Here is an 11398-nt window from a genome sequence, read left to right as displayed (position 1 = left end):
TTTACAGGGAAACGGAGAGTATGAACGAAATTGCAGAGTCTTACGAATAGTTTTCGAGTTATAGAGATTCGACTGTATTTTTCACGCCTTTACGGGCCGACTTTAATTTCGATTCTTTTCAGACCCTCGAAAATTACTCCTTTGCCAGGCCAACAGAGAAAAAAGAAAAAATACTGAAACGAGCAACCTGGCTGGGACGACGCTTCAACAATGTATCTAGAGTATCAATCACGTGTGTCATTAATGGTTGCGGTTGCGGTTACAAGCCATCGTGGACTATAATTCAGTTGGGCCGCTGTATCCGCGATACAGCGCATTACGCTGTGCAACGCGATTTACGACGTCCATTGTCGCGATGTCTATACAATCAAAAAGCCGGATCCATTTTTGTACCAACGGAATACGTTGGTTTTCGTTCTTCTGTAAGTTTAGACTATACCACAGTGATAAGAAAATGGTTTGGTTGTATGTTGATAAAATAGTGTCCCTAGGATTCTCTTACGTAATTGAAGCATGAATCTACGTGACATCATTAATTTTGTAGAGTTATAGATCGCAAGTTATCGAGCTGTTATTGACTGTTAGCGTTATTAACCATTATCGATTTTTGTTTGTGTCGTTTCATTTCTGTTAAGAATAAATCGTATCGTATTTACATCTGTAAGGACCGAAATCGAACTAGACGAGGTTGATTTGATTTCTTTAAGCTTATTTCGTAATTATAGAAAAGAAACGACGATATTAATCCATCGATAGAAAATCTCAAGACGGAATAATTTTGGAATGAAAATGTAATTAACGAGTAGTTTCAGCATATTACCATAGTTAACTGTAATTAAAGGTTAATCACAAGGAAGAAATTTCCTAAGTAGGAAATTTCTTCGTGAGGCGCATAGCTCGAAGCGAAAAGTTTCGGAGTGTGTCGAATTTTCATCAGTCTCTACCCCGTAAAACGGATGGTAGTTCATATCGAAAGTATGTCAAGAATTTAGCCATGGGCTGTTTTCACTAATAGCTCGCGATAATTGCTCAGCCACGTTTGCCACGGTTACGCCACGAAATGAACCGTGTCAAAAGCGGCCTGTTATTCGAATTATGCCATTTTTTGCTTGAGTCCTCGCATTAGCAGCAGTCAGGTCACGATCAAGTGGAGAACAGCGAGAAACAGCCGCGATAGAGATGTTCAGAGATGTTTCTGTGTTAATGTTTCTCGTTTCTTCATCGTGTATGAAAATTTCTGAATTTGTTTTTACAATTTATTAAGATTCGTATTGTTCGAGGCGTTTGAGGCAATCTGCGTTCATCCATCTCTTAGCCCGATTAAATCCGACGTATTCAAGATGATTTTTACATAAAAATCGTATAAATAAAATTTTTAATATATTACTTATTCGGTTCTTTGTGTTCTATTATACCATCTATCTACAATATTTATTACAACATTGATAAAAAAAGTATTCAAAATTTCCTGACGTTAAGAAATACTGCTCTAGACTTTCTACCTTTCACAGTATCGTATACGCAATGGAATCGAAACTCCAATATCTGCCATTAAGCAGCATCTTACAAAACAACGATCGTTAAATCGCCTCGTGTACAATTTCTACCGAGATTTTTCGGTCGTGAGATATAAACGATCAGATTTAGATTATTGTGCAACTGGTAACGATACAAGACCGGTGTATCGAGTAACGAGAGCCACGTTTCGCTAGCCGCAGAGGCTTTCTAAGCTGAAGATCTTTTTCTCTTCGGATCGAATTGCCACTGATTCGCGACCGAGACCGACGACAAACGAGCTCTCTTCGCATTTATCCTTAGGAAAAAGCTCGTGCATACCTGTAACCATTTTTCAAACCGATAACAAATACCCAAAGTTACGTTCTATCGATGGAATTTGAAAAATCCTGCGAAAATGGTCGAAATACCGCCACTATATCGTCATTACAAGAATTAGGCTTATAAATTGATTTAGTATACTTGAGACGCTTTCTCGTTTAACTCGCAAGAATTATAAGTATGAATTTTCAATTATGTATTTTAGATAATTAATTCTATCCTAGCCCGAATACTAGCCCGAATTAATAGAAATTGTGGAAAAAGTTGGTGTTACGTCGCGCCAAATGGGCCGTGTGACGTCACTCTGGGTCTGGCCGTCAAGGCCCCACATACCGTAATTCCGACTTCAATAGACCTAAGGACCCATAAAAAAGTTTTTAGTTTAGCCTTTAACATTATGTTTAATCCTGTTAATGTTTCGGTTTATAGCTGGTTCTTAAGACAGTCCTTAGGCCTATTATACGCTCTCAACAATCACTGAGGAATCGAGTATTTGCATAACGGAAAAGCCGGGTTCTTCCAGAAGCTACGTCACGCACAATCAACGGGGATAGTTACCCTCTCTCTTCCATTACAAAACAATACAACCGAACTTTCCTCCGTGATTACATGAGATCAGACAGACAGTTGATCATCTGGCTCACGTTCTGTAACCATCGAATTCTCTGTGTCCATATTGTATAGTAAATTGATAGAAATATACATATTTTAGATTCTGTTACCGCGGTGTTGTATCAAACCAACCACCCCTATTATCTTAACTGTAACAGTAGCTGAGATGGGATTCGATACGATCGTTGAATGAAAGGAATTATAATCGTAGTTAAATTTTGTTTTAAATATTCCGTAATTTTGTTTCAATACTCAGAGATCTAACAACAGTACAAAGTAGCGTTTTCCAAGGATATACATATTTATAAGAGGGGGAGGGCGAATATCTGAATATTAAGAATAAGAACGATACTGGCTATCGATTGAATACTATTTGAAACACGCTGCTTCTAATTTTTTAAATTGCTCGCGTATCTACTTGAGAAAGAGAAAAACGGCATCTGACTAGTGACGAACGATTCGTGACAGGAGGGCAGTCCATACACATGTAAATATCTAAAACCAGCAAATACGTACGAAGACATATGTATATTTTTGTTTTTTTATGTTTTATTATACCTATCAGATATATTAACAATCGGACTTACCGAGACTTTTATTAGCGACCACACAGATTTTGTTAAGAATTCCTCAGAAAAGCTTCGGAAGGTTAACAGAAACACGAAGAAAGAAACTCCGTGACAGGGTCGCCATTGACCGGAGGAAATCTGGCAGCTTCATCGCTAACAGCTTGCATAGTTATCGGATGATCCAGCCGTCGGATCATGGATTCACGAAGCGTGGAACGAAAAGGAATAGGAGGGAGGCTAGAAAAAGCGATCTGCCATATGCAGTACTGCTTCACTGCGTAACACTCGAGAGATCGCGACGCTTGTCTTACAACTGGAGCAAATATATCATAGGCGCGATCATAGGCATGTATCAGTAGCCTGTGGTACGGTAAACGAAATACACGTGCGGTGATTTTACTGCGAACATAGTTATTCCCGCAGAAAAATTCAGTTGCAAAGATCTGTGTTCATTTTCTTGGTTGTGATAGAAAAGAATGCCATATTATATAAATAGCTATATTTCTTTCTTAAATTCACTTTGGCATTTAAATAAGTAAACCTGAATGAAACTTATTCAAATTAATCTAAACGATTCTAATGATCCTAAACGATCCTAGATAATTCCAAATCCACCTAGATTAACCTAACTTAATTTCAGTTCGTATAAAAAATATTTACACATTTTGAAAAAATGGGAAGAATGAATTATTGCTAGGACGATAAATTTGTGGTTTCGTTGTAATAGTACGAATAAAAGTTTAACGTGATTTGAGTATGGTTAAAGAGAGAAATTGATAGTAAAAGTCGAAGAATGAGATCGAGAATGAATTGGAAGGTTTTAGTGGTTGGATTCTTGATGACGTTGGCGTTGGTGGACGTCTGTGTAGGGAACAACGGTACCTGGGATAAAGTTCGCGAGAAGAAGGCGCGGATAGTGAAGAAATTGAAGAAGGATATCCGGAAGTTGAAAAAGCAAGAGGGAGCGGTTAAGTTGGTGGGTGGAGAGAACGGTGGACACGAAGGTAACGAGTGTTTCGAATTCCAAAGTTTCGTCTGGCATTCCCTTGTTTGCGAGTAAATTAGAAATAAAGTGGTACTCTTTCGAGGGTAATAGAAAACTTTCGAATTAAACGCGGTTTTCCGTTTAAAAAAGAGAGATGGAAATTAAAAGATATAAGTTTGGAAACGTCGATATTTGGATGTATTAAAATGTAATTCAGTACCGACGTGTAGTATGTATGACAAAGATTGAGACTCGAATTTTTAGTAATTCGATGTAAATATAACAGCGATTGGAATAATCTACAGAAATCTCAAAGAACTACGATCGTGAACTGGAAGATGAACATTGCAGTTACATTCGATTCGGTTGTATATACGAGTACATGTATATCGACGAGAAGATTAACCGTTTTCCACGGAAAATAGAGAGAGAACGTTCGACATGGGAGCAAAATCGACGTAACAGAGAAGAAGGAATATAGTAGGATGGAGTGTAATATCCAATGGAGGGTAATAAAAATTGACACGCCAATGTCTGGGACGGATTCTATCCTGTTTTATGGTCCAATTTGACGATGGCTATCCTATCCTGTAGCTCGCGATTCTGTGCCTATGCGACGTTTACCACGCTGACACATAGTCATTGACATAAATCATCCTCGAGTTGACCCCTTTTTAATCGCCATTGCGTAACTTACACGAGAAAAGGCTGATAAAACCGCGACGTTTCACGTAAGATCCGTTTTTACACCAAACGTTTCTATCAATCTGTCTCCTTCTGATTAGCAAGCTGCTATTTTAATCCAGAAATGTCGATGATGAATACGACGGAGTGTCGAGTAATCGCAAATTTTTTATTTCGTTGTTTCTATCGTAAATCGATTGGCAAATATTATAAAAATCGAGGCTTCCAACTAACTAACTAACATTATCGATGACATTTTTCCAAATTACAAGTTACAAGTTATCGATATCAACGAACACCCTTTTACACAAACAGTAACAAGTTTGTCGATAAAACAAACGAAAGTTTAAGTTACTTGAACCTCTTATTTAACAACAAATTAGAGAACTATCGTATAAGAGAGAACTCTGTAACCTAGGCAATTGCAATTTGTTAATTTACCAATATCGTTAATTGGTAAATTAGCGTAGAAGGGAGCGTGTACATTACGAGGGAAACTTACATTTTCGCTAATGAAATGTCGCGAACAAATTGTAGAAATTGGAAAATTACAGTAGCAAAGTAGAAAATCTGCAACGTATGGATGATTGCGTGAAAACCGTAAGTATCTAAAAAGAAGTTGTCACGCGCAAAAGAATCTTCCCTTTGCGCACGCTTATACCGTGCGGAATGACTTCAAAGTAAAAAACAGAACGAAGCTAACGAGCAATTGACATTCGAGGAGAGACGAACCGTTTAATCGAGCAATTATCGCGGCAACCCCATAAACTCTATCATTAGCCAGACACGCGGTGGAACCGGAAAACCAGCAAGTACAAGCTCTGTAATTCGATTGGTTACGCAGGAAACGTGGAAATACTTCACGATGGGAAATGGGGCAGCGTATGCGACGACGAATGGGATTACTTGGAGGCCAATGTGGTTTGCAGGCAATTAGGCTTCGACGGTGCAATTAAACCGACGTCGAACGGCCACTTTGGTCAGGCCAGAAGTGAGATAATATTGTCTCTTCGTTTCAAGTCAATACTTTTTTCCCTCCTCTCTCAGAATCCACGCGAACGCGAAATTTTCAATCGTAACGTATGGAACGTCCGTCTCTTTGTATATTCGGGAAACAAAATTGAAAATTCTATTTTTACTTGCGTCTTTCTTAATATGGAATTTTAATTTCTTGCCGTGCGAGTTTTTGGTGAAAAGCGAAAGCATATTTACGGTAATCGAAGAAAACGAAAATTTCGTACGTTACTATTTCGTAAACAGGATCTTTGTTGAAAGGACCGAGTTGATCAAGTAGGATTATTTTGGAATTGTATAAAGGATCGAAAGGACGTCGCTGTCGATCCTCCTCGGACTATCCTCGTTCGCGTTTGCGATGGAAAGAGATTAATCTTTTGCGGTCCCATGTACGTACACAATTAACCAACTCTCTTTTCCGCTTTTCGTCGTATTTTCGTACTTCCTTTGTACTCTTTACGTTCGATTAATTAACAAGACACCAGGTTGATTCGCTTGTGGGTCGTGTTTTCGCATAGTTTACGTATGAAACGTTGCACTGAAACGCAAAACACTCGAAATAACGTGTTAGTCGATAAGCCAATTAAGTGTTAACGCAGTGCACTCGTATATATCCATCCAGATAAGGCGTATCTCTCACCTGTTCCTTTTAGTCGAGGTCAAATCGACCCCATCTTGCTGGTTACGCGAAAACCGTTCCACCCTGGTGATCAGGGCACAACAACGGCGAACGCTTCTTTCACTCTTTCCTCGCATATTTCTCGATTCAGTGAATATCTTAAAAACTATTAAAAAAGCTAAATTATCTGCTAAAAAAAAGTCACATAATAATAAAGTTACTATCAAGCTGATTCAATGTGATTTTTCTTTCTAAATAAAAGAAAACAATCCACCATCAATATCTGCCATTTACCACGCTGTATCCCCCGATCGATTCTACCAGAAACCCCTTACATCACGCTATTTCCCCATAGATTCCTCTCAGATGAAAGTAACGTTTCGTTTCGGACATTCATCGCTAGTAGACCAGAGCAAAAGGAACCAGTTTGCATTCCGAGGAACTCGTAGTTTTTCCAATAGCTCGTGCTTGGGACCGCAAAAGGTTGCAGAGGATTACCGATAGAAGGCTTAAAAAACTGTATAGGACGAAAAAAAAAAACATTCCAGGAAGATATTGGATGGACAACGTGTATTGCGACGGGAGCGAGAACGAACTGTCGAAGTGCCGCTTCGACGGATGGGGTGCTTCCGACTGCGAGGGCGGCGAAGCAGCCGGTGTAATTTGCGCCCGCGAGCAGCAAGACGAGGAGGATGAAGGGATGGCGAAGGGAAAGCCGAAAAGGAAGTCGGGGAAACGGAGAATCAAGGATATCCATCAACAGGGAGTGGCGATAAGGTTGGCCGGCGGCCGTGTCCATAACGAAGGCAGAGTGGAGATCAAACTAGGAAATTCAGGTATCGTTAAATCCGCCGCGCAACGTGGCCTTTACGTTAAAAGCCATCACTGGTTTTACTCCAGTATTTTTATCTTTTTTTTTTTTATTTAATTTTAACGTTGAAAGATCGATAAAAGTCGACTTATTTTTCTCCCGTAATCTCTGATTGAAATGAAAAATTGGAGAAAAGACTGAAATGAAAAAAACGAAAATTCGAGAAAATTCCATTTTTATCTTCGTTACTTTATCGAATCGAAAAAGGAAGAGATAATAACGATGTATAACATGCTGATAACAAAGAAAAGATAAAAAACACGGACGACTCAAGATTGTCAGAAAAGGAAGAGGGTACAAGGTAAAGGGAGACTACCGAAGCAATTTTATTTCAGATTGGGGTGTAGTTTGTGGTGATAGTTGGTCCCTATTCGAAGCCGCGGTGGTTTGCCGGCAATTGGGCCTAGGTTACGCCTCCGACGCCATCCAGACCAACTTCTTTGGCGGCGAGAAGATACCTATGACCATCAGTGGCGTACAGTGTCACGGAGACGAGAACAATCTGATCGACTGTCTGCACGACAAGCTTCTCGATTGTCCAGGTAATAGAAACGCTCCTGAAACAAACCTGGATTTCCTTGTTCCCCTTGTTTCGTTGAAAAGGGAATAATAATAAACAATAATATAACAATAAATATTCTAAACGTTGAGATTTTCGCTCTTCTTAATATTTTAAGTCGCCTGTTTCGTCGAGATGCTCGTGCTTTTTAAAAAACTTTTCTTTAACCGTCTCAAACGTTTAATATTGCGAAAAATATTTGATTCCGGGGATGTCAATTACTCCGTAACTGCATCGTACGCGTTACAGGTCCGATAGAGAACGTGGCAGGCGTAGTATGTCTTCGAGAGATGCCAGATCTGGTATTCGATCACATAGAACTCATGCGAACGGCGCATCTCGAGGATAGACAACTATACTGGTTACAATGTGCTATGGAGGAGAATTGTGTTGCTTCTCAGGCTTATAAGGTACAAAAGGAATCGGAGAATTGGCACCTAGAAACGAGGAGACTTTTAAGATTCACTGCGAGAATTTTAAACGCTGGAATCGCGGATTTTCGACCATCAGTACCGAAACACCTTTGGGAATGGCATATGTGTCATATGTGAGTAATTAAATCGACAAAATTCTACAAAGATAAAGTAACGAAAGTTGGTTAAGGTAAAATCTTTCGATTGTAATAATTGATTACAATTGGCAAAAATTAAGATCGATTATTGTAATCGATAAATTGTATTTAAAGTGAATTCATCGTAGTCGGTCTTCGGATTATCAATCGGAACGATGGGTTCCCATTGGCGATTCAAAGGCATCGCTTTGACCGTAGAGAGAGTTAACACAACCCGAAACACTCAGTTTTAGGATAGCCCCAAACAGATGAACTGCAACGTTCACGAAACGTCGGAATAATAAACCGAAAACTATTATGAATTCAGAAAACTATCGGTGATACGTTAAATCGGCCGTACTTAGAGGGAACGATGAATGAGATGTCAATTTTTAGTGGCTATAAAATTTCACTAATGTTTTAATACAATGAAATTGAAAACGCTACAAACACTTTTAGTCTGAAAGGAATATTGAAGCTCTAGCTTAGAAACAAAGCAAACAAATTGAACAACGATACATGATCCGACATACGAGATATATGATATCTTCAGAAAGTTCAAAAGCTCCAAACCATTTATTTTCGACAAATCCCATTGCTCGACCTATTTTAGTCGATTGAAAACGATTTCGACTATACGAATAATATATTAGAAGTTCGATAAGAACTTACGGTCCGTTCTGGATTCATCGAGAAATATCCAAACCGTGTTTCACCGACAAAACCTTTTCGTCGATTGAAATCGATCTCGATTACTCGAATAATATTGTATGTATATATATATTACGAGCTCGTAATACATTACAAATCGTTTATGCCAGAGAAATTTCGATCGAAATTGGTTTCAAGCACTCGAACGACGTATTAAAAACTAGATTATACCATCGATCCATTCTGGATTAATAAATTTCTTTCGATCGACCGATATCGATACGAGACACTTGTATAACTTTTACAGAAGAACCTTCTACCGAACCTCTTTCGATGGACTGAAATTCCATCGAGAAATACGATAAAATCTCATAAGTCATCAACGTGCACACGAAAAGCTGGAAAATACATCTCTCTAACGCTAACAACCTGTACCACAGAAATCTGTTTCACTCTCCTAAAATCGATTCGTAATCGCTGGACGTGGCCCGAAGCTCGTTTTCATCGAACAGCCACTCGTCTTATCTGCGATCGGTGATTTCGATACGGCTGATCAAAATGGCTCGTTGCTCGATCATTAATTCTGCGTTATTCGGTTGTTGACGATAGGCATTACCACTCGATGGAGGTGTTCGCGACGTTCGACGTGTTGGACTTGAACGGAACACGGTTGGCAGAGGGTCACAAAGCGTCCTTTTGCTTGGAGGACAATCAATGCTTGCCTGGAGTGGAGCCGAGGTAAACGCAATTAGCAGACTCGTTAGCGAAAACGATCGGTTCCTAGCAGGGCCACGCAGTTGCTCAACGAACGAAAAATTATTTTTCGTGTTGATGGCGACGATGGACGACGTCTAATTGGCGGGCCAATTAACCAGCGACGCCTGCATGATTTCAGATACAAATGCGCCAATTACGGTGACCAAGGTATTTCCGTGAATTGTAGCGACATTTACAAGCACAACATCGATTGCCAGTGGGTGGATATAACGGAACTTCCAACCGGAGAGTATATTTTCAAGGTAATTCTAATTTGGAGCGTGATTTGCTTAATTTAAACCGCTTGATTAATTTAATTCGCGTAGAATTTTCATCTCTGTGTTGTTGTTTATCGTGAAACAGATACCTACTATTCGATATTAAAAATTGACAAGTACGATCTATTTTACGGAAATAGGTAGTCGCATGAAAATACCATTGCTACTATCTCTATGTTATGTGCTACAGTTCCATTTAAATCTATCTCTACGTATATTTCCAAAACTATTCATAACGTCGGAAAATGTTTCCAACCAAAGTTAAATGGTCTCGAGAGGAAGGGGGGCATAATTTAACGTTAATGGTTATTTTTATAGGTAGATCCGTAGAAGAAATACGAAGGTTTGCTTCAACTTTATCGTTTTTAACGAGACTATTGAACGAACGTTTTACAAAATAAATGTTCAAATATTTCCTATAATCTAACGGGGTCTTGACGTAAATAGCTTTCAGCTTGATGATCTTTTACAGGGAATGCCAAGACGATTCGAATCGATCAATGTACTAAAACGTACATGATTCTATCGAAAAGAAATAACGTCCCACATCCCAAAAAAATACAACGAAGAATCCACGTCTTGTAACAGTATTACGAAAATAGGGATCGAAATATTGATTACGTAACGTAAACGTCCACGAGTGATTGCCGAAGTAACCAGCCTAACATCAAACGTATAACGCCCTGTCTGTCCTTTTCTTGCGTGAATCAAATAGCCTGTAGAGAGAATCTGGTCCATAAAGGCCGGTGGAGAAGCCGGACAATCGCGATACCGTAAGAGAGAGAACTTAATCGAACCGATATTTACGTTTTCAGGTGGCGGTGAATCCGGAGTTCAAAGTGGGCGAGATGTCGTTCGACAATAACGCGGCAATTTGTCGTTTACTCTACACGGAATCGTTCGCCACTGTACATAGTTGCGTCATGGGTCGGCCTTCAACTACGAACCTTTAGATTCATGATTTCACGATCTGAGCAAAGGACTTACGAGACTTGCGAGAATCACGATTCCACGATACGTGCGGAGAAGGTTACGATAATCGCTAGATCGCTCGTGTTTATGTGTTCGTAGGAAATTCAAAGGTGTAAAACCGCAGGAAATTATACAAAATATTTAAACTATAGCGCTTCTTACGATAATTAATCTTTGAATCTTCGCTTGGACTTCATTTCTGTAGATCGTATTCGTCAAATTCTGAATTTGCATAAATATTCGATTTCAATGGAAGAGAATGAACATGGTTTAATTGCGATATTATTAAATAATAAAGAGTCTCTTGCTGGTAATAGTCTTTAATCGAATCGATCGCCCGTTTATCTTTATTACGAATGGTTTCGCAGGTAAACGGGATTTGGGAGATGGACCGAGCAAAGTCCTATATTGTAGTTCCACGACGACTGTTTCATCTTCTTTC

The 11398-nt window shown here is 39.2% G+C and overlaps 1 protein-coding gene across 3 annotated transcripts; it reads left to right on the top strand.

Annotated features, from left to right (window-relative positions):
* The first annotated feature begins 3391 nt into the window (after positions 1-3391).
* LOC122575371 (lysyl oxidase homolog 3A) lies at positions 3392-11270 on the top strand. 3 transcript variants are annotated; one of them, XM_043744185.1, is made up of 8 exons: positions 3392-4021; positions 5531-5677; positions 6868-7155; positions 7526-7732; positions 7999-8296; positions 9560-9688; positions 9846-9969; positions 10457-10792. In XM_043744185.1, the coding sequence occupies exons 1-8, from the start codon at positions 3811-3813 to the stop codon at positions 10502-10504; spliced, it is 1452 nt and encodes a 483-aa protein (XP_043600120.1). In that variant the 5' UTR covers positions 3392-3810; the 3' UTR covers positions 10505-10792. The 3 variants fall into 3 exon arrangements, with proteins under 3 accessions (XP_043600120.1, XP_043600122.1, XP_043600119.1); XM_043744184.1 differs by lacking the exon at positions 10457-10792 and adding an exon at positions 10800-11270 and having other exon boundaries at positions 3394-4021; XM_043744187.1 differs by lacking the exons at positions 5531-5677; positions 10457-10792 and adding an exon at positions 10800-11270.
* Positions 11271-11398: the final 128 nt, after the last annotated feature.

The sequence above is a fragment of the Bombus pyrosoma genome, linkage group LG15 (genome assembly GCF_014825855.1).
Source record: "Bombus pyrosoma isolate SC7728 linkage group LG15, ASM1482585v1, whole genome shotgun sequence".
Taxonomy (NCBI): domain Eukaryota; kingdom Metazoa; phylum Arthropoda; class Insecta; order Hymenoptera; family Apidae; genus Bombus; species Bombus pyrosoma.
This window is presented reverse-complemented; position numbering and strand designations above follow the sequence as displayed.